This window comes from Myxine glutinosa, unplaced genomic scaffold (assembly GCF_964187855.1).
Source record: "Myxine glutinosa unplaced genomic scaffold, kmMyxGlut1.1 SCAFFOLD_2255, whole genome shotgun sequence".
In the NCBI taxonomy this organism is placed as follows: Eukaryota; Metazoa; Chordata; class Myxini; order Myxiniformes; family Myxinidae; genus Myxine; species Myxine glutinosa.
This window is the reverse complement of record NW_027618350.1, coordinates 1-24,167: the sequence shown is the minus strand read 5'-3', so window position 1 is coordinate 24,167 and position 24,167 is coordinate 1. Positions and strand designations below refer to the sequence as shown.

The following is a 24,167-nucleotide window of genomic DNA, read 5'->3' as shown; positions in this document are numbered from 1 at the left end:
GTTGCACCCACACACCAAATTCGAATGCGGTCCTTCGCTTACGCACGCACACATGCCCACACGCACGGACGGACGGACGGACGGACACACGGACGGAGGGGAAAACCATAGTCCCCCTTTCGCTCCGCGGTGCGACGGGGGACAATTATGTGGTGGTGAGGTGTTTTAAATTATGTGGTGGTGAGGTGTTTTGAATTACGTGGTGGTGGTGTTTTGATTTACATGGTGGTGAGGTGTTTTAAATTATGTGGTGGTGAGGTGTTTTGAATAACGTGGTGGTGGTGTTTTGATTTACATGGTGGTGAGGTGTTTTGAATTACGTGGTGGTGAGATGTTTTGAATTACATGGTGGTGAGGTGTTTTGAATTACATGGTGGTGAGATGTTTTGAATTACATGGTGGTGAGGTGTTTTGAATTACGTGGTGGTGAGATGTTTTTAATTGCATGGGGGTGAGGTGTTTTGAACTACGTGGTGGTATGTTTTGAATTACTTGGTGGTGACTGGTGAGGTGTTTTGAATGAAGTGGTGGTGAGGTGTAATCGTCCCAAACTTCCAGTCTGCACCTACCCCTCCTGTATGTATGTGCTGAGGGGTTCTTTTTTGAATTTTATATATATTTTCAACCTAAATTGCTTATAAAAATGTAATATCACAAACACTACAAATAAATTTGTGCAAAATAATTGTTTGTATTATGATTGGTGTAAATCATGACAACACAGCAACTCAGGTACAGTCATTATTCTCAGCTAAAATAAGCCCGTTCCTCAGTAACGACGCTTGGTGAGGCGAGCGCAGCGAGCCGAGCCAAGCTAGTTTATTTATATTTACTAGCGACGGTGAGAGAATATAACACGCCGAGAGATCAGCATAAGACTAGATTGGATCGAATTACTTGCACAGAGTCTCTTTCACACCATTTTGTCAGTTAATTGTGGCAGTTGTGATAAACAGCCCGATTCACAGTTACTGATTCGTAGCAGGGTTACAGCAACCCTCGGATTCGCACCCACATGCTGGGATGCACATCTGCCTCGACTTGTGGCATTTGCATGCAGTGGTCCTGCACTTTGATTTGCAACCACAAGTCATCAACTCAATACATGCCACTGGTACTGCTGGAAGAGTAATCCAGACTACATCAAGTCCCCCTTCAGTTTCTCGCCATCCACCGGAAGATGACGGCAAGCCTACTGCCTTTCGATTGTCACACTGTCCAGCGGCCAACCACACTTTCGCCTGGTAGTTTGCTTTTGCCAAGTGTGACTTGAGAGCATTTTCTGTGGGTGGAAGATTTTCAATTAGTTTCTTTCCTTTTCGGAACAGATCAAATCTAGCCTGGTTGACACCGCCTTTGGGATCCGGGGCCGAGTATAGGCGACACATAAACTCTTCAACTTCTGCCAATGGTCCATAGCGACCAACTCCACAGAGAAGATGCGGATATTCTACAAAGACTTTCCAACACATCTTCTTGCCACATCCTGTAAATGATGAAGTTGTGTCTGATCCAGTCAGAGCATGAAACCCCAACAGATTATCCTTGACAGCTTTTGCGAGACTTCGTGAACCGGGTAACATCGTCTATCACGAGAGGTCCCACCAATCATCCAAACAAGGCTTTGTTGGAAGAAATGCAGCAGAAAAAGGAAGACATCAGTGTGTCTGCAATGAACGATGACTCTCAGATCAGGATTTGGTAGCTTCTAGCCCATGGAGAATAATGCGGGTATCCGCTTCTTCGTGATCACAGCTCAAACTGGTCAGAATACCTCTACTTGTTAATGAGGCTTTCTCGAGAGTGGTGAATCCTCCGACTATCAACTCACAACCTTCAGGAACTTCAGCATGACAGCTCATCAGGTCATCTGAAAGGAATGAAGCAAGATCAGCTTTGTTTTCCCCCAGGTCTCTCCTTTTAGCGACTTTTTCTCACAGAATAGACACGAATTTCGTGATGAAACGGGAGCCCTCCGCTTGCGCTTTAAAACTGCTACGGGTTCCATGTTTCACCGATCCTCATAGAGCAGATTTAAACCTGTGGAAAGACAAAAAAATAAAACTGGTGAAGTCATTTAATTAAAACGTGTTCTAAACAAATGTTGTATATTTATTTACAAGCCTGACGCAAATATATTGTTGCGGTTTTGAGTTTTTGCAATAAAGGTTAATTTCCCCCTCATAGTTTAGTCACACTACAACACGTAGCCTCGCGATAGTTCAGTTATTTCTTAGTAAATGTAAGCATAGTCCTTTTCCTGTGTTAGTTTTGCGTTGAGTAGAATAATGAGAGTTAGGTCCTTCCATTGCTTATGCCGCCTCGGTACTGTGGCCTTGGCGCGAAATAACACGAGGCCGGCCTAACAAGTCGATCAAGGCCGAAGGAAGGCGGAGGAGGAGTCGACGGTAAGCACGAGCCGCCAATCAGGGCTCGAAGGGAGTGGCTTAGCACTGCGTCAAAAGGCGAGGTTTTTGGAACATTCGAGGCGGGCTAAGGGCGTGGCCATATAACCCTTTGCGCAAAGCCCCACCTCAGTTATGAGAAGGGAGAGGCACTCGTTGAACGAGTTCGGAGGAGAGGTGCGCTGAAAGAAGCCAAATTAGTTTTGAGGGGAGAGGCGCTTGAACAAGTTAATTGCTCGGTTGAGCTTGACGCAAATCCTCTATTGAGTTACGCGAGGGAAAGCACGCCGTTGATTAATAGCGCTGTGAGGAACCACCGAACTGTGCGAGAGACACGTATATTTTCCCACCTGCCTGCTCTGCCTTTGTTCGAGAGACGTGCCGCAAGGATCCCTCCCGCCTGCCTGCCTGCCTTCATCGAGGGACGTGCTGTGACCGCAGAGGGCCACGCCGGGCGAGCTGTTCCTGAACCACAACGGAGCCGGCGCGTTCAGCGCATGAACCACCCTTCTTTCATTTCCCCTGTGAGTGTGAACAGGCCCATTGTCTGGGTAATATGCTAAGACTGTATAAGATCTGCCCTGTGTCTCTGCTTCTACCAATCATTGTAAATAATAATTATTAAATGTGTTATTTCTTTGATTCGATCGTTCCCGTCATTTCCATCTATTGACTAAGCGTGGTACAAATTATCACTCTAATCGGGTTCCAATACTAAGGTAACTGCACATACTACGTGGTACGCTATCCGCTCGGATGTACTCAAATTACGCGTGGTTCGAGTGAGACTTGATCCCCGCTTCCGCGGCGGCGTAGGTATTTAGGTACATGCGAGAATTGTCCCGAAACCCTGTCCGGCGTCTGCCCGGGGGTGGCGATTCAAAATCTCGCGGTTGTGACGACCCAAAAAGAACAAGGGGCTTAATCTCCCCTTGGTAAGGGCAGGAGGGTCGCGCGAAAACTGTAACATTTGGTGTCCGGGAGTGGGATTGGACCTGGAGTGCGCTTCAGGCACTCGAAATTACGAGCGAACGAAATTTAGTTTTTAAAAAGCCAAATTTATATTCGTACCATGGCTAGCCAAGGCGGTCGAATGCCGATGGGGGTAGATGAAGGGGAGAAATTAATGACCCAAGACCAGGAGAGACAGTTGGTAGTGGAGGAAGCAGAAAAGGGTGCGGCAGCTGGTAAAGAAAATGGCGGCCCCTCGTACGTGACGGCGAGAGCCGGGCCCGCATTGCCAATGGACTGAGGCCTTTTTATGGTGCATTTCAGTGCATATATGGAGGGTGACAGGAAGGGAATGGATGCAATGATGGCTACCCAGGGGATCGACATGGAAAAAATGAGGAACGAAGCAAGGTACAACTGGGATGGATTTCAGGAGCAAATAAACACCACGATAAAGAGAATAGGGGAGGACCTTGGGCGCAGGCCGAGCGGGAAGGTCGCAATGGGGCGCGACGAGGTGAAGCGATGTGAGGAACGCGTGGGGAGCGAGCTTGAGCGAGGGATGGCTAAGTTGACCGGGGATATGGAAGTCGCGATGCGAGAGGAAATTGTAGAAGAGCGGACGGTCACCGAATTGGACAAAGGAATTTTATGGGCGCCGGGCGGTCGTCGAGCCAGAAAAAGAAATGATTGAAGTAATTGGGGCCGAAGAGACGGTAGAACCAGAAAACAAATCGCGGGAGGCAGAAATGGAATGCACACAAAGTTTGTATTCACACCGTGATGCCGTGCTTGCTAACGAAATAAAAAGTTTGCAGGTGCTGGCGGAAAAGGAGGACCCCGAGGTGAGTGAAAATAATGGCGCGAATGTGTTTGGCGCGAAAGGGTTTTTGGCGCGCTTGGGAGAGAGATGAAACCCGGGCGGTCGCGGAAGGTCCATTGTGCGGTGTACGAGGGTGACTGGTGCGCGGTACGAGAGAGAGTGTGCGCCGAGGTGTGAGAGAGAAAAGTGTGCACCAGGGTGTGCGATGATTAGGTGTGTAACAGGAGAGTGCACACCCGAGGGTGTTACAGAGGGTGTAACGAAAAAGTGTGTGCCGGGGTGTGCAATGATTGGGTGTGTAACAGGAAAGTGCACACCTGTGGGTGTTACAGACTGTGTGCGGGAAGAGTGTGTAATGGAGTTTGTGAAAGGTGTGAGTGCGCCTAGGTGTGCAGGTGCGAGTACGGTGTGTGAGGGGGAATGCACACCAGAGAATGTGGAAGGAGAGTGTGCGATGACCGAGTGTGTTACAGAGAGAGAGGGAGAATGCACACCAAAGAGTGTGGAAGGAGAGTGTGCAGTAACGGACTGTATGGGAGGCGCGGGGACGCCTGGGTGTGCGAGTGCGGAGTGGGTCGCGAGGTGTGAGAACGCGGCTCAAGCATCGACACCGACCGGGGTAGCGTTTAGCGGGACGGATAGCCGACGTGAGCCCCCGGTGAGTGGTGTGCAGCAGGGACCGGCAGGGATCGGTGCCGCGGCCGTTTCACAAGGACCGACATGCACGATTCGTGCCGGCCCCCGCCCTGTATGGTTGGTGCCGCGCCATGGCGTCAAAGGCAATCGGCAAGGTTCAACGGAAGGTAGGAGATTTCGGAGCCGCGCACCTTGGCGAGTGCGGTGCTCCAACCGTGGGCGGTTGGGCCATCATGCGTGGGCCCGCGAGGCCCCACGCAGGGATGGGGCCCTGAACCTTGGCCCATCCATACCTCCTCCCCTGGATCGAAAATGCCGAACGGACATCCCATACAGGCGACCAACCACCCGAATGGATCGCTCGGCCTTTCGAAGCCGAGCTGTGACGACGTATTTCTACACGAAGAGGCTCAAGTGTAGCGGACGGATGAGAGTAGTGTACCCTAGGTGGAGGAATGGTAATTTCACCATTCCTCACACGGCCAGGGCCCATGAGCATTAGTTTAGGGGGATGGCAGTGATAGGCACATGGGGGTGCCAGCAATGGTTACCTCCATGGGGCACCGAAGCTAGCCGAGGGAGGGCTAGGATAATGATAGGGAAATAGCAGACTGTAGAAGACATGAGATTTAAGTAGTGACTCCTATACTGTAGTGGGGACGTAGGTAGCTTAGGTGGTTGATAATGACGAAGGGAGTGCATAGTGTAATGGGACGACGGGGAAGCACGAGAGTAGGGGGAAGTAGTCAGCTAGATGATGCTGTGTGTGTGAAGAATTGTGTGAGCACAAAAGGTGTGCGAGATAAAAGGTTTGCGAATTTGGTGTGTGAGCACAAAATGTGTGCAGAATAAATGGTGTGTGAGAATATTTGGTGTGGAATGCTTGGTGTGGAATAAAAGGTGTGGAACGCATGGTGCGAAGGAGTGAATGGGGTGAGATGGAACCCATTCACGGACGCCCGGGGTGGGCAGTGTAAAGCCAGGTAGAGGGCATAGGCAAAATTTGTATGGATATTGACACCTGTGGTGCAGGTAGTAGCAAGAAGTGCTTTGTTGGGTGCATGAGTCAGTGACATGGCTGGGCGTGTGGTTTAATTGGTGCGTATGGTTATTGGGGCACTCCGCCACTGGTAGTTTGTCGGCCAGGTGAGGCTGCAGGTAGGCTCTAAGAGCCAGTTAGGGTAGTTGTGAGTTGTTGAGCGGCGCCCGAGGATCCCAGGAGAGGACCCGGGTTGCCCAATGCCAAGGTGGGCATCTGGGGGTAAAATGCCAGGAGGGGCCTTCCCCAGTTTAGGTAGTCGCAGGAGCAGGCAAGCTCGGGTGGCAACTTCAGTGGCGGAGGTGCGCAGGTAGGTAGACCTGCTAGTGGAGCCACACGACCCAGCCCCAAAATTGTGCAAGGGCACAGTGAGAAAATTTGTGGGAGTGAGACCCAAATTTCAGGGGCACCGCAGAGTGGACAATGGGAATTCGGGTTTTTAGAACCACATAGTTTAATGATGGCCGATTGGCAGGGTACAACCCCGGGTAGTTTAAATGAGTTAATGTCAGTAGTGTAGTTAAGATGAGAAATCCCTTCGAACCATCCACTGCCAATCACGGAGGAGGACGAAGCTCCACACCTTGGCTCTGTAAGCTGTTTGAGTAGTGAGACGCATCGTGATGTGATGAGACATTGTGTTTGTTCCATTCCTTCCTTCCTGGGAAGGATTGGGAGACGAATTTGGAATAGAGGGGGATATGGAGACAAGACGTAGAGACGAATTTGTAAATACAAGGAAGGGTTAGGGTAGTGTAAGCCGACGGTGGGGGGTACGGACGGCTAGGGACGAGCCTGCTCTGCTCACTCTTCCGTGCCCCTCACGCTGCATTACCTTGTGTTTTTGTGTGCCGTTGCGTCCTTTCCGCTTTGCTGGTCGTGCTTTGTCTCTCCCCCCACCCCAGGACCATTTTGGAGGTGGAACTGTGCAGCACCGTCGATCTGTGCAGCATTCTTTCTGCACCTTTGTTACATCTGTGCAGCCGAACTGTGCAGCAGTTTGCTGCCATATCCTTTTGTTGTAACTTTGCTGCACCTGTGCAGCACTTTGCTGCCACAAACACTTTGCTGCACACACACACTATGGACCACAAGTCTTGTGGCCTGGCACCTCTGCTGTGCAGCACCTTTCTGCAGCATCACCTTGCATCTTCGGACCACTTGTTTTGAGTGGCATTAATGTCACTCAGTCAGACCACATGAGGTTGGCCATGCTTGGCAAAGAAATACAATAAACGCATTTTTTGTGCATTTTTATTATGGTGTGCTAGGGATGAGAAGATTTGAAAGGTATATAGCCCTGAAGATCAGGAATAGCCTGTATGCTGGTCCGGGGGCTAGCCGGTTTGATAGGCACACAGAAGAAGCAAGAAGCAAGATGCAAGAAGCAAGCAGCAAGTGTTATGTATTTATGAGTGTGTTGTGTTTTTGCTGTGCTTTCTCTCCCCTTCAATCCTCTCTTCAAAAAGGACAGGTCCTGGGTCATAGAATTGTAAATAATTTAAGTTTTTTGTGCTTGTAAATAAAAAATGCTGCCCACCGGCTATGTGTTTAGTTTGACAAATTCCAGAATTCGGTTAGTTGTGGGTGTAATTCTGTTGGATAGCTACTCAACGCAATAGGGGGGACATATTTAGTGTTTTAAAACTGTCGCATACACGGGTTAGAGTAAATGTTAGGGGGAACCACACCTATATGTCACATGTAAAAGTACGGTTAATTTTGCATATCATTCTCAAATGTAAGGGTACGGGATTCTCATATCAACATATCAACAATTCTCAAATGTGGCAGAAGGCGAAGGGTACGGGAGCAGAAACAGCAGAGCATGAAAGTTATAAGGCAGCCAGGAAGGCTGCAAAGAAAGAGGTAGCAAAGGCGCAGGAGGCATGTAGGAAAATGTTCGGAGAACGCTTGGATTCGGAAGAGGGTCAGAAAGCAGTATTCAGGATTGCAAAGCAGATAGCGAAAGAGAGGTGTGATGTGATGGGGGTGAGTTGCTTGAAGGATGAAGTGGAACAAATCGTTGTCGACCCAGATGGAATTAAAGGAAGATGGAAAAGATATATGGAAATGCTGTTGAATACAGAGAATGAATGGGATGGCAACATAGAGAGTAACCCAGTTTTAGGACCGGCAGAGAAGATAACTGAGAAGGAAGTTGAGGAAGCGATAAAAGCAATGAAGAGTGGAAAAGCGGGAGGGCCGACGGGAGTTGTGGGAGATATGTTGAAGGCAGCAGGAAGTTGTGGTGTGAAGAGAATGACAGAGATCTGTAATCTGGTGGTGAAAGAAGGCCGCATTCCAGTGGTTTGGGAACTGAGTACCCTCGTCCCTCTATACAAGGGGAAAGGTGACCCTCTGGAGTGTGGCTCGTACCGAGCGATAAAGTTATTGGAGCATGGAATGAAGGTATTGGAAAGGGTGTTGGAGAGGAGGATAAGGAAGAAAGTGAAGATCGACGAAATGCAGTTTGGATTTATGCCAGGAAGAGGAACGACAGATGCGCTTTTCATTGTGAGGCAGTTGCAGGAGAAGTACATGGATAAGAGGAAGAAGTTGTTTTTTGGGTTTGTTGATCTGGAGAAAGCATTCGATAGGGTTCCACGCAGTAGTGATGGCAATGTACAAAAGAGCATGCACAGCTGTAAGGACGAAGGACGGGAACAGTGGTGAGTTTGAGGTGAAGGTGGGAGTGCATCAGGGGTCGGTACTAAGTCCACTACTATTTGTAGCTGTGATGGAGGTGCTGGCTCAGACCGTAAAGGAGGGTTTACCGTGGGAGTTGTTGTATGCAGATGATCTGGTGTTGATTGCGGAAAGTATGGATGGACTGAAGGAAAAGATGAACAAGTGGAAGGAATGTATGGAGACAAAAGGTCTGAAGGTGAATATCGGAAAGACAAAGGTGATGGCAAGTGGTAAAGCATGTGGTGAGGTGGAAAGAACTGGGAAGTGGCCTTGTGCTGTGTGCAGGAAGGGTGTCGGAGTGAACTCCATTCAATGTACAATGTGTGCTGAGTGGGTTCATCAAAAATGTAGTGGTCTGAGAGGGTCATTAACCAGTGTGGCAGCTACATTCAAATGTAAGGTGTGCACAGAGGGAGCTGCAGATGGAGGAAATGTTGAGTTGGATCTTGGAGACGGCGTGAAGCTGGAAGGTGTGAAAACATTTTGCTACCTCGGAGACATGCTGAATGGAGAAGGTGGATCAGACTCGGCAACGGTTGCTCGAGTGAGATGTGCATGGAAGAAGTTTCGGGAACTGAGTGGCGTGCTGATGAGGAGGAGAGTGTCGCTGAAGCTGAAGGGAAAGGTGTATGCTGCATGTGTGAGAAGTGTTATGATTTATGGGAGCGAGACATGGGTAATGAACGTAGAGCAGCAACGAAGGCTGGAAAGGGTGGAAATGCGAATGGTTCGATGTATGTGCGGAGTATCGTTGAGAGAGAGGAAGACAAATGATGAATTGCGAAAGATGATGGGAATATTGCCTGTGATTGATGCTGTGAAGAGGAACAGGTTGAGATGGTTTGGTCATGTATTGAGGAAGGATGAAAGTGACTGGTTGAGAAGAGTGATGGAAGTTAATGTAGAAGGAAGTAGAGGACGGGGAAGACCGAGAAAGACTTGGCTAAAGATGGTGGAAGACGAAATGCGGGCAAGGGGGTTAACAAGGAGAGATGCAGAAAATAGGGCAAAATGGAGAAGATTGTCATGGGGACCGCAAGGCTAACCCCCGCTCTAGCAGGGAACATGGCCTTAAAATGCATGTTGTTGTTGTTGTATTCTCAAAACCGGTCGTTCCATTTTGTTGGGTTCGACTCGGGGAAGAGTCTGACGAGGGAGAGGGGTAGTGTTGCGGTTTTGAGTTTTTGCAATAAAGGTTAATTTCCCCCTCATAGTTTAGTCACACTTCAACACGTAGCCTCGCGATAGTTCAGTTATTTCTTAGTAAATGTAAGCATAGTCCTTTTCCTGTGTCAGTTTTGCGTTGAGTAGAATAATGAGAGTTAGGTCCTTCCATTGCTTATGCCGCCTCGGTACTGTGGCTTTGGCGCGAAATAACATGAGGCTGGCCTAACAAGTCGATCAAGGCTGAAGGAAGGCGGAGGAGGAGCCGACGGTAAGCACGAGCCGCCAATCAGGGCTCGAAGGGAGTGGCTTAGCACTGCGTCAAAAGGCGTGGTTTTTGGAACATTCAAGGCGGGCTAAGGGCGTGGCCATATAACCCTTTGCGCAAATCCCCCACCTCAGTTATGAGAAGGGAGAGGCGCTCGTTGAACGAGTTCGGAGGAGAGGTGCGCTGAAAGAAGCCCAAACGAGTTTTGAGGGAAGAGGCGCTTGAACAAGTTAATTGCTCGGTTGAGCTTGAGGCATATCCTCTTGAGTTACGTGAGGGAAAGCGCGCCGTTGATTAATAGCGCTGTGAGGAACCACCGAGCCGTGCGAGAGACGCATATATTTTCCCGCCTGCCTGCTCTGCCTTTGTTTGAGAGACGTGCCGCAAGGATCCCTCCCGCCTGCCTGCCTGCCTGCCTGCCTTCATCAAGGGACGTGCTGTGACCGCGGAGGGCCACGCCGGCGAGCTGTTCCTGAACCACAACGGAGCCGGCGCGTTCAGCGCATGAACCACCCTTCTTTAATTTCCCCTGTGAGTGTGAACGGGCCCATTGTCTGGGAAATAAGCTACGACTGTATAAGATCTGCCCTGTGTCTCTGGTTCTACCAATCATTGTAAATAATAATTATTAAACGTGTTATTTCTTTGATTCGATAGTTCGTCATTTCCATCTATTGACTAAGCATGGTACGAATTATCGCTCTAATCGGGTTCCAATACTAAGGTAACTGCATGGACCACGTGGTACGCCATCCGCTCGGACGTACTCAAATTACGCGTGGTTTGTGCGAGACTTGATCCCAGCTTTCGCGGCAGCGTAGGTATTTAGGTACGTGCAAGAATTGTCCCGGAACCCTGTCCTGCGTCTGCCCGGGAGTGGCGATTCAAAATCTCGCGGCTGCAACGACCCAAAAACAAGAAGGGGCTTAATCTCCCCTTGGTAAGGGCAGGAGGGTCGCGTGAAAACCGTAACAATATCAAACAATAACCGTTCGGAATATAAACATTTTTGATTTCACAAATTCTTCGAGCAACATGCAAATGATCTAAATTACCATAATAAGTAATCTAACCAGCAGAAATGTTAAGCTCCTATATTTTTGCCGTTTCCCCCCATCCTGCAGGATTAACATACAATCGCAGGGGAGGGGTTTCTTTTGGAGATCTACAACAACACAAGTGTGAAATATTCATACAAAAACATTTTTTCCGATGCCTCTGCTTTTGAGAATTATATTCTTTCCTTTACGCTCACAAAAAAACAATTTTATATTCACAATCGAGTGTTGAATTGAAAAAAACTGTCAAAAAGATGATTTAATGGTAGTGTTGGCCGCCATTTTGTTTTTTCGATTTTTGACACTTTAACGACCAAAGCCAAACTGACATCCACCCTGGTGATGTTACTTAGGACCCATAGAACGTGCCTCGCTAGTTAGTTTGTTTGTAACAAAGAGATGCCATCAAACGACACAATAGCCTGTGTTGGCTGGCTGACTATAATAAACCTGGGCTAATTCATTATTCATTATAATGTGGCGGACACGAAAGCTCACTGGCGTGATGACATCATTCCGCGCGCCAAGTGGGCGGCGGCCACGCCCGAGGGGTAGGCGTGGCCGTGGGATATACACCGGGCGCGCAGCCCGGAACGCTCCAGTGTTACAGTGGAGCTCTTGAATAAAGACTCTTACAACTTACCGCGTTGTCCGCTTCCTCCTTGCTTACAAGCAGCGCGCGTAACACCGCGCTTCATTGGTGACCTCCGACGTTCTGGTCAGCCGTCACTGACCACCCGAACCCGCCACAGCCATGGCAACCAACACGGTAGCGATAAAGCTCCCCGAGTTCTGGGAAGCTCAGGCGGAGATCTGGTTCCTGCAGGCCGAAGCCAGTTCAGGCTTCGAGGCATCACGGCGGACGAGACACGCAACTGCCACGTGGTCGCCTCCCTCGGGGCCGGCACGGCCGCCCGCGTTGTGTCGGTCCTGAGGAACCCACCGGCCGACGACAGGTATGAGGCGATCAAGCGTCTCCTCCTCGCCACGTTCGGCCTCACGGTGGACGCACGGGCCGATCGCCTCTTGGACCTTCCCGAGCTCGGTGACACGCGACCGTCGGTCCGAATGGACCATATGCTGTCGCTCATGGGCGACGAAACCCCGAACGCTCTATTCCGGGCGTTATTTCGACGCCAGCTGCCGGCACGAGTACGCCTCACGTTGGCCGGTTCTGCGACAACAGAACCCCGAGCGCTCGCGGCCGAGGCCGACAAGTTCTAAAGCGTTTGTGTAGTTCTAATTTGGGGGGCTGCGTTGGGTCAAACATGGACCCTCTTTGACCCCTGGTAGACTCCCTGAGACCTCCATTTTTTTAATGCTGTGAACAAACTTGATTTCCAACACACACAATAAAATCTTAGCCAAGTTTGGTCACAATCCCATCAACAGTTTTGGAGCAGAGGTTGCAAGTGTTTACGGACGGACTGACGATGCGCCATTTACGGACGGACTGACTTTAGACGAGGCTTTGGACACGCAGGCGAGTTTCGGTGCGGCCGTAGCGGCTCCCGAGCCCGAAACTGCTGCGGGTGCCCACCCCTACTACGCGACGCACCGCGTAGCCGCTGAACCTCCTGCGGGTGCCCACCCCTACTTTGAGGGGCACCTCGTGGCGGCCGCCATGCCCCGCCCACCACCACCATGGAAACCACTGCCTCCGGCTTCGCCGCAAACCTGGTGCCATTTCCACGCTAGGTTCGGCCACGAGGCCCGGCAATGTCGCCCGCCGTGCTCATTCGGCAGGTCGGGAAACGCCTGGGCCGGCCCTCGGTAGTGGCACTGAGCGCCGGCCGATTAAACAGCCTTCTGTACATAACGGACACCTTATCCGGGCGCCGTTACCTGTGCGACACGGGAGCGCAGGTGAGTGTCGTTCCCGCCGGTACGTCCAACAAGCAGACTGCGGGCCGGGGTCCCGCTCTGCTTGCTGCCAACGGTACGCCCATTCGCACATACGGAAAATGCTGCCTTTCTCTGCGGTTCGGAGGGCAGGTTTTCCGATGGTCGTTTGTGACTGCCGACGTGCCTATGGCACTGCTTGGTGCAGAATTCCTTTGTGCCAATGGCCTCTTGGTGGACGTAAAGCACAGAAGGCTTGTCCAGGCCGAGACATTCAGCTCGCTCGCTTGCGCGCTGCCCGCCTCGTTGAGCAGCTCACGGAGCGGCTCATCGAGCGGCTTGCTGAGCGGTTCGGTTCCGGCCAGGTTCATCTGCACACTTCCGGTAGCGGACGAATTCACCCGCCTCCTCGCCCGTTTCCCGGCCATCACGAGGCCCACCTTCTCGGCGGGGACCTTCAAGCACGGGGTGGAACATCACATCCCCACCGCCGGGCCACCGGTCTACGCCCGGGCACGCCGCCTCGAGCCGACGAAGCTCGCGGTTGCTAAAGCCGAGTTTGCTACGCTGGAGCGGCTCGGCATCGTGCGGCGCTCCGAGAGTGCTTGGGCGTCGCCGCTCCACATCGTGCCCAAGCCCGGCGGGGGATGGCGAGCGTGCGGGGACTACCGCCATCTCAACGACGCCACCACCCCCGACCGCTACCCCGTCCCCCATATTCAGGACTTTTCCTCCCGCTTGGCGAATATGTCCTTCTTCTCGAAGGTGGACCTCATACGCGGTTACCACCAGGTCCCCGTCAGGCCGGAGGACATCCCGAAGACGGCTGTCATCACGCCGTTCGGTCTTTTTGAATTTCTTTGGATGCCCTTCGGTTTGAAGAATGCGGCTCAGGCGTTCCAGCGCCTCATGGACAGCGTCTTGCGCGACTTGGATTTCGTCTACGTCTATCTGGATGATATCCTCGTCGCCACCGCGTCCCGCGAAGAGCACCTCCACCATCTCCGCACGCTCTTCGAACGCCTGGGCCAGCACGGCCTGATCGTGAACCCCGCCAAGTGCCGGTTCGGTGTCTCTGAAATCGACTGTTTGGGGCACCGCGTCACCAGGCACGGGGCCGTCCCCCTGCCGGCCAAGGTGGAGGCGGTGAAGGGGTTTCCGCGCCCCCGCACGATCAGGGCGCTCCAGGAGTTCCTGGGCATGGTAAACTTTTACCACCGGTTCCTGCCCCGCATCGCCCAGCTCCTGCGCCCCCTGCACGAGGCCCTACGAGGGAAGCCGGGCAAAGGTGACGTTACCTGGACCGAGCAGATGGACGCGGCGTTCGTGGGCGCGAAGCTCGCCTTGGCTAACGCCACCATGCTCGCGCACCCGGCGCCCGATGCACCGATCGCCCTCACCACCGACGCCTCGGACTACGCGGTGTGCGAGGTGCACGAGCAATGGGTGCGTGGAGCTTGGCAACCGCTGGCGTTCTTCAGCCGGCAGCTTCGCCCGCCCGAACGCCGGTACAGTACCTTCGACCGCGAGTTGCTCGGGCTCCACCTGGCGGTCAGGCACTTCCGCCATCTGCTCGAGGGCCATGCGTTCATGGCCTTCGTCGACCACAAGCCACTGGTGTTCGCGATGGGCAAGGTCGCCGAGCCGTGGTCGGCCGGCAGCGTCACCTCTCGGCCGTGTCTGAATACACGACGGACATCCGGCACGTCGCGGGGAAGGACAACCCGGTGGCGGATTGCCTTTCCTGGTCCGTTGCCCACGCGGTCCACCTCGGCATCGACTATGCCCGGATGGCGGCGGAACAGGCAGCCGACCCCGACGTCCAGGCCTTGCAGACCGCCGTTACGGGCCTCTGCGTCACCGAGGTGCCGTTCAACGGCGCGGGCACGGCCCTCTGGTGCGACGTCTCCCTCGGGCGGCCTCGCCCCATCGTGCCCGCGGGCTGGCAGCGCCAGATTTTCGACGCCATCCACGGCCTGTCCCACCCGGGCACGAGGGCCTCCCAGAGGTTGATCGCCGACAAGTTTGTCTGGCATGGCCTCCGGAAGGCCGTCCGCAGCTGGGCCAGGACGTGCCTCGCGTGCCAGCGCGCGAAGGTGCACCGACACACCCAGGCCCCATTGGCCCCGTTTGCGGTGCCGGAACGTCGGTTTGACCACGTTCACGTGGACCTGGTGGGACCTCTGCCCCTCCTCGCGGGGTTTCACCCACGTCCTGACCATGATGGACCGCACCACCCGGTGGCCGGAGGCCGTGCCTTTGGCGTCAACGATGGCGGCGGACGTCGCGCAGGCGTTCATCACTACCTGGGTCGCCCGGTTCGGCGCTCCCTCGGACATCTTGTCCGACCGCGGCCCCCAGTTCACCTCGGAGCTCTGGGGGCGGCCGCGCGGGGGTTCGGGGTCCAGCTGCACCGCACCACGGCCTACCACCCCCAGGCTAACGGCCTGTGTGAGCGGTTCCACCGCTCGTTGAAGGCCGTGCTCCGGGCGACCCTCCGCAACGGTGGCTGGGTCGACAGGCTCCCCTGGGTGCTGCTGGGCCTCCGGACGGCGCCCAAGGACGACCTGCACGCATCCGCGGCGGAGTTGGTCTTCGGGCAACCGCTGCGGGTGCCGGGCGAGTTCCTCCCCGACTCCACGGCACCATGGTCCACGCTGCAGGAGACCGCCCAGAGGTTCGCCCCGGTGCCCACGGCGCACCACGGGCACCCACCTACGCACGTCGCCCCGGAGCTTCGCACCGCGGAGTACGTCTTCGTCCGGCACGACGCCCACCGGACACCACTGCGGCCCCCGTACGACGGGCCTTTCCGCGTGCTGGAGACCGGGGTGAAACATTTCACCTTGGACATCGGCGGCACTCCTGACCGTGTCTCCATAGACCGCCTCAAGCCGGCCCACCTCGACGTGGACCACCCACCGCCGGTGGCTCGGCCCCCGCGTCGGGGCCGCCCCCCGGCGGGCGGACCCCCGGCACCGCCCGGCCCCGCCGGCACGCCGCCCCCCGAGCCTGCACCCATCCCGGGTGCAGCCGGAGGCATCCCAGCTGGCATCCCTGCACCCCGGACGCCGCCAGTCGCCAGAGGGCGCTTCGGCCGGGTCATCCGTTTGCCGCGCAAACTGGCCCTCCAGGTGCGCGGGAATTCTGGGGGGGCGCATGTGGCGGACACGAAAGCTCACTGGCGTGATGACATCATTCCGCGTGCCAAGTGGGCGGCGGCCACGCCCGAGGGGTAGGCGTGGCCGCGGCATATACACCGGGCGCGCAGCCCGGAGCGCGCCAGTGCTGCAGTGAGCTCTTTTAATAAAGACTCTTAAACTCACCGCGTTGTCCGCTTCCTTCTTGTTGTGCAAGCAAGCGCGCGTAGCACCGCGCTTCACTCATAAGTTCAAACCACTGAAGTTGTTTAGAGTCTGTGTTTACACCATACCACCCTCTACCGAGTGCCATGCTAGTTTATGTTTTGATTGGCTAAAACAGCGCTACATAACTTTGAAAAGGCGATGTAATGTCGGCACGTATCAAGTGGTTTATCAAACAAGCTTCTTCAACGTCAACGAAATAAATATAACGCCTAAAGGACGAAGAACATCAGTATGTCCATGTACTATATTTAGCTATTCACAAAATAAGTGAGGTAAAAATAAAGCGGGTAATATGTGTGGCGGTGTAGTTACGGTACAATCGTAGGAAGTGGAAAATTGCGTTTTGCTTTATAGTCCATACTATCGATTAATAGTTTGTCAAAGTTGTAGAAAGTATCAGTGATTATTATATATAAAAGGTATTTACCGATACAAATTAGCCATTTAACTTTGTTCTTCAGATTTTAGTGACGTACCATATCGACCGTTTGTTATTGTTCACAGTTGTGAGCTCTTGTTTGTTTTCAATTGTCATCCGTCTCTCTCTCGCACTCTCCTTTGTTCCTCTTCTTTCATTTTTTTATTCTCTTCTTTTCATTACTCTTACTTCATTTATTACTTTTTCAGTCAGTCACTAGGCAGTGTACCTTAAGTCATGCCTGCCGCTGTGCGCGTTATCTTGGAGGAAGAAGGGGACTATGACTATCACTATCAGAGTGGGATAGCGTCTTCTCCCCTTCGGGAATTTCTACCCGCTAACACCCAAGCCTTACCAACACCTCCATTACTTTCACCACCTTCACAACCACCACCACCTTCACTCTCACCACCACCTTCACTCTCACCACCACCTTCACTACCACCACCACCTTCACTACCACCACCACCTTCACTACCACCACCACCTTCACTCCCACCACCACCTTCACTACCACCACCACCTTCACTCCCACCACCACCTTCACTCCCACCACCACCTTCACTACCACCACCACCTTCACTACCACCACCACCTTCACTACCACCACCACCTTCACTCCCACCACCACCTTCACTTTCACCACCACCTTCACTACCACCACCACGTTCACTATCACCACCACCACGTTCACTATCACCACCACCTTCACTACCACTACCACCACCACCACCACCACCTCCAACACAACCTCTAGGAGGTACGCAGCGGTTGTTCCAGGTCGTGGGGGCAGGAACAGCCGACATAGTTGGAGACCACGAGGAACCGGTGCAGATCTTCCTGAGCCGCAGGGACAGGTACTGCACTCATCCCACCTGATGCATTTTACACAAAGCGTCACTTTTTTCACCTCATTCATTTCCAACAAAGGCATGAATTGATTACACAATGCAATGATGGTCGTTCTGGGGATGTTGATAATGCACAACATTGCAGTGTTTTTGGTGGATATTGTGTTTTAATAGCAATTTTCTCCTGGTTTAAAAAAAATGTTGAGCTTTGTTGTATCAATATGATGGGCAAAGAGCTAGTCCAACATGGCAATAAGCATGGCATCGATTTGTAAGCTACACATACTGAACTTAACATTGTAATCTTCCAATTTTATAGACCAAATACAGTATTCACCATGTCCCCTAATCGATGTTTATAATGTGCCAAATAAATGAACAAGTGACCAGGAAATTCAGTCAAATGTATTTCATTCTGTTGCCCCCATCCCTCCATTGCCATGCACCTTTCCTCCGACTCTCTCTTTCCGACCTGCAGTTTGGACCCAGACCTGAATTGGGTCCTTGTTAACAAATATGTTCCATCGCTCATCCAGAATGGCCCACAGTGAGTCTTGTTGCTGATTGCCTCCTCCAAGCTTAGCTCACAGCATTAACGAGGGAATGGATGGTCTTGTAGCATGAACTAGCCACAGTGCTGATGGTTGTACATCTGATTGCACACTGGACAATGTTTTAGTAAATGCAGAGCCTGTATCAATTATTGTGTAAAAGCCTTGTTTTGTGTTAATATACACCACCGGTCAAAAGTTTTAGAACACCTCAATTTTTCCAGTTTTTATTGAAATTTATGCAGTTTAATGTCTCAATATACTCTGAAATTAAGCATAGAACAAATAAAGAGTTGGAGATAAAAAAAGAAATCATAGAATCATTTTGTTTAACAAAATTTAATTTAAAATTTTGACTCTGCAAAGTAGCCACCTTTTGCAGATATAACCGCCGAACACACTCGTGGCATTCTTTCTACAATGGAAATCAAATATTGTTCGGGAAGTTCTTCCCAACACTGTTGCAGAGGTTCCCACAAATGTGTTGCACTTGTAGTTTGCTTTGCTTTCACCCTTCTGTCCAGTTCATCCCAAACCAGCTCGATGGGGTTTAAGTCTGGAGACTGTGCTGGCCACTCCATGATTTGAAGCCTACCGTCTTGTTTTTTCCTCAAAGGTAGTTTTGACATCGCCTGGAGGTGTGTTTAGGGTCATTATCTTGCTGTAGGATGAACCCCTGACCAACTAGGCGTATACCAGAGGGTATTGCATGGCGCTGCAAAATGCTGTGGTAGCCCTTTTGGTTCAGGGTGTCCGTCACTCTGTGCAAGTCGCCGACTCTGGATCCAGCAAAAGAGCCCCAGACCATCACGCTTCCTCCTCCATGTTTGACAGTTGGTGTCACACACTGAGGAACCATCCTTTCGCCTACTCGACGGCGTACAAAACCCTGTGTGATGAACCAAAGATTTCAAATTTTGATTCATCGGTCCATAAGACCTTCTTCCAGTCTTCATTAGTCCACTGACGGTGCTCATGGCCCAGGCAAGCCTCTTTTTCTTATTTTTCCGTCTTAGCAATGGCTTTCTTTCTGCCACTCGACCTGTCAAACCTGCAGCTCGAAGTCTTCTCTTCACAGTTGAAACTGAGACTTGCTTACTTCGACCAGTGTTAAGCTGTGCTTGAAGCTGTTGTCCTGTGAGCCGCCTGTCACACAAACTGTTGACTCTCAGAAACTTGTCTTCTGATTCTGTTGTGGCTTTGGGTCTGCCAGACCTCTTCCTGTCAGAGTTTCCTCCAGTTTCCAATATACTACTTCCTGCAGTGCAATATTGTCCAAATAATGCTTCAGAGGGTGTAATAACTAATAACAGTCTGTTCCAATACTACTTTTATACAGACAGGGGGTTTATAATCAAGTAATCAGCAGAGGTTGGGACACCTGGAGGAATTGTTTGCATCAACTTTCAAGGCTTAATTTACTTACATTGCTGCACAACATCTGTAAGTTGTTAACCCATTACTTGTTCCCTGAAGAAGGCCTTTTTTTTTTTACAATATAACTGTGTAATTTACATTATTTTCCCGTTTTTGCTGACCTAAACTTTTTTTTTAACCTCGAGCAGTTTACTACTTACCTTTGTACCATTTCAGGTTATTCACTAGACATGAAACTGCGTAAATTTCAATAAAAACTGGAAAAATTGAGGTGTTCTAAAACTTTTGACCGGTAGTGTTTACTAGAAGATAAGACCCGTCACTTCACACTGATGCATACGCAGGGACATCATGACCAAGCTCCTTTTGTATATTAGATGAATGATGTGGCATGTTCAAACACACACACACCACACACACACACACACACACACACACACGCACACACACATCTGGTAGGTCTTTGTTCAATCTCTGGAAACCCACCCATATGTGAATATTATACCAGCCAACAACAGCAACACACGCACATACACACACATACACACACATACACAAAAACACACATAGACACACAAAGACACATACATGTACACACTGATAACACACATATAACACATGCAACACATACAGACACACATATAACACACATGCAACACACACAGACACACATAGATACACACATATAACATACATATAACACACATGCAACACATAGACACACACATATAACACACATGCAACAGACACACATATAACACACATATAACACACATAGACACACACATATAACACACATGCAACACATACAGACACACATATAACACACATGCAACACACACAGACACACATATAACACACACATTCACTTACATGCACATACATATAACACACATATAACACACATGCAACACATACAGACACACATATAACACACATGCAACACACAGACACACATATAACACACATGCAACACACACAGACACACATATAACACACATAGACACACACATACACACACATACATATAACACACATATAACATACATATAACACACATATGACACACATATGATACAGACATATGACACAGACATAGACACACACATCGAGACGCACACACATCGAGACGCACACACATCGAGACACACACACATCGAGACACACACACACAGACATAACACACACATAACACACAATTAATTGTACCGTAATGGTTGTTCCTAATTTTTAATATAATTTAGAGGATTGCTGTGAATGATAATTTCACAACATCCCATACAACAACAACACAACATGCATTTTAAAAGGCCATTTTCCCTGCTAGAGCGGGGGTTAGCCTTGCGGTCCCCATGACAATCTTCTCCATTTTGCCCTATTTTCTGCATCTCTCCTTGTTAACCCCCTTGCCCACATTTCTTCTTCCACCATCTTTAGCCAAGTCTTTCTCGGTCTTCCCCGTCCTCTACTTCCTTGTACATTCATTTCCATCACTCTTCTCAACCAGTCACTTTCATCCTTCCTCAACACATGACCAAACCATCTCAACCTGTTCCTCTTCACAGCATCAATCACAGGCTCTATTCCCATCATCTTTCGCAATTCATCATTTGTCTTCCTCTCTCTCAACGATACTCCGCACATACGTCGAACCATTCGCATTTCCACCCTTTCCAACCTTCGTTGCTGCTCTACGTTCATTACCATGTCTCGCTCCCATAAATCATAACACTTCTCACACATGCAGCACACACCTTTCCCTTCAGCTTCAATGACACTCTCCTCATCATCAGCACGCCACTCAATTCCCGAAACTTCTTCCATGCACATCTCACTCGAGCAACCGTTGCCGAGTCTGATCCACCTTCTCCATTCAGCATGTCTCCGAGGTAGCAAAATGTTTTCACACCTTCCAGCTTCACGCCGTCTCCAAGATCCAACTCAACATTTCCTCCATCTGCAGCTCCCTCTGTGCACACCTTACACTTGAATGTAGCTGCCACACTGGTTAATGACCCTCTCAGACCACTACATTTTTGATGAACCCACTCAGCGCACGTTGTATATTGAATGGAGTTCACTCCGACACCCTTCCTGCACACAGCACACGGCCACTTCCCAGTTCTTTCCACCTCACCACATGCTTTACCACTTGCCATCACCTTCATCTTTCCGATATTCACCTTCAGACCTTTTGCCTCCATACATTCCTTCCACGTGTTCATCTTTTCCTTCAGTCCATCCATACTTTCTGCAATCAACACCAGATCATCTGCATACAACAACTCCCACGGTAAACCCTCCTTTACGTTCCGAGCCAGCACCTCCATCACAGCTACAAATAGTAGTGGACTTAGTACCGACCCCTGATTCACAACATCCCATATTCAACTTTATTTATATTGTAAACCTCAAAACATAGTTCCCTTACATAAAGTAAGAATCTTAACCTGTAAACAATTGACTAGTTTCCCAACTGCACGGATCATTACCTGGGCACTGTTCCTCCTCAAGGTTTTGATCCTTTCAGCCCAGGACCTCTCCAAACGGCGGATCCACAACCTCGGTTATTTACCTACATCAGTATATCCACAACCTCAGTTGCCTCCAGGCAAAGTCAACCCATCAATGCAAAATCATAAACCAAACTTTACTCGCTCGAAGATGTAATATATTATCACATAGTTACACCTCCCATCACACATTTCATTATACGATAATACATTACGGTAAATAATGCACATCTTACCACGTCCACCAATACACTACTCACAATAAGTTAGGGATATTGTGGGAGTGAGTTTATATTTTTCATAGGGGTTCGGGTTAGGGTATTGAAATCAAGAATTCTGTGTTTTTTCACACTCATTAATAACAATAGAATTAGGACCAACAACTTTTTTCAACATAATTAATACACAAAATCAACCACACCGAAGAACCTGCCAATATCCCTAACTTATTGTGAGTAGTGTATATAGCACGTCCATGAAAAATAGCACGGCCACCAACCATTACAACCACCCACCTACCTCTGCATCACACACACTACACACACACACACACACACACACACACACACACACACACACACACACACACACACACACACACACACATACACACATACACACATACACACGTAGATAGAGATATAGATACACATACACATAGATATAGATACACATACGCATATATACACATACACATATATATATAAATACACATACACATAGATACAGATACACATACACATAGATATAGATACACATACACATAGATGCACATACACATAGATACACACACATAGATACACACATTGATACACATACACATAGATACACATGCACATATAAATAAATACACATACACATAGATACACATAGATATAGATACACATACACATAGATACACACACATAGATACACACACATAGATACACACACATAGATACACACACATAGATACACATGCACATATAAATACACATACACATAGATACACATAGATATAGATACACATACACATAGATACATACACATAGATACATACACATAGATACACACACATAGATACACACACATAGATACACATACACATAGATACACATGCACATCGATACACATACACACACACACACACACACACACACACACACACACACATAGATGCACATACACACACACACACATACACACACATACACATACACATAAACATAGATACACATACACATAGATACACACACACACACACACACATATATATATACACACACAGACACACACACACACACACACATATATACACACACACACACACACACACACACACACACATATACACACACACACACATTTGCAATGCCGGGTATCTTTGCTAGTTCAAAATAAAGAACAAATTTATATTTAAGATGCTATTAAAAAAACAACTGTGAATTGGTTTGTGTTATCCTACAGATGTGGGCTCGTTGCACTTCTGATGGCGGGTCAGGCATTGGGCACTGCAGGACATCTGACGGTGGAGGATGTGTTTCATACAGCAGTGCAGAGGGGTTACACTGCGCAAGGAGAGATGTTTTCTGGTGTGCCATGAGATGTGTCGTGATAGCGGTTCTGCCTTAATGTCGAGTCGAGGCTAATCAAAGCTTTCCTTTCTCCCTCAGCATTTGACTTGTGCTGCCTGGCTGAGCAGCTGCTGGGATGCAGACCCCACCTGCTGAGCGGGGGTCTGGATGGGGCAAACTTTTCCAGCCTCCTTGCGCACATCCTCAGAGGTTACCCAACGCTTGTACCGTATCCTTTACACTGCTGGTTTTCGGTAGCCAGTTAAAAAAAACAAACATAGGGGCAATACCCCTGGCACTCACCTGGTAGAATAAACAGTAAACTACACTGACTAAAGGTATTTTAAACCAATTTGAATGGTTTCCAGAAGGCAGCGCAGCATGTAGTCATATTATCATAAGACTTTAAACAAACAAACAAAAACATACCTATTTTGTGGGGCAGATATTTGACGAACTGACTTGTAACGGTGGCATCCTATCACGCTGCCACGTTGAAAGTTACTGAGCTCCTCAGTACGGCCCATTCTACTGCCAATGTTTGTCTATGGAGATTGCATGGCTGTGTACTTGATTATATATACCTATCAACAATGTGTGTGGCTGAAACAGCCGAATCCATTAATTCGAAGGCGTGTCCGCATACTTTTGGCCATGTT

General features: G+C 49.9%; 1 protein-coding gene across 1 annotated transcript; it reads left to right on the top strand.

The window, feature by feature from the left end:
- The first annotated feature begins 16,725 nt into the window (after positions 1 to 16,725).
- Positions 16,726 to 24,082, top strand: LOC137419319 (uncharacterized). Its single transcript, XM_068105431.2, has 4 exons — positions 16,726 to 17,520; positions 17,993 to 18,061; positions 23,402 to 23,526; positions 23,608 to 24,082. Exons 1-4 carry the CDS (start codon positions 16,901 to 16,903, stop codon positions 23,772 to 23,774), a joined length of 981 nt encoding a protein of 326 aa, XP_067961532.2. The 5' UTR covers positions 16,726 to 16,900; the 3' UTR covers positions 23,775 to 24,082.
- Positions 24,083 to 24,167: the final 85 nt, after the last annotated feature.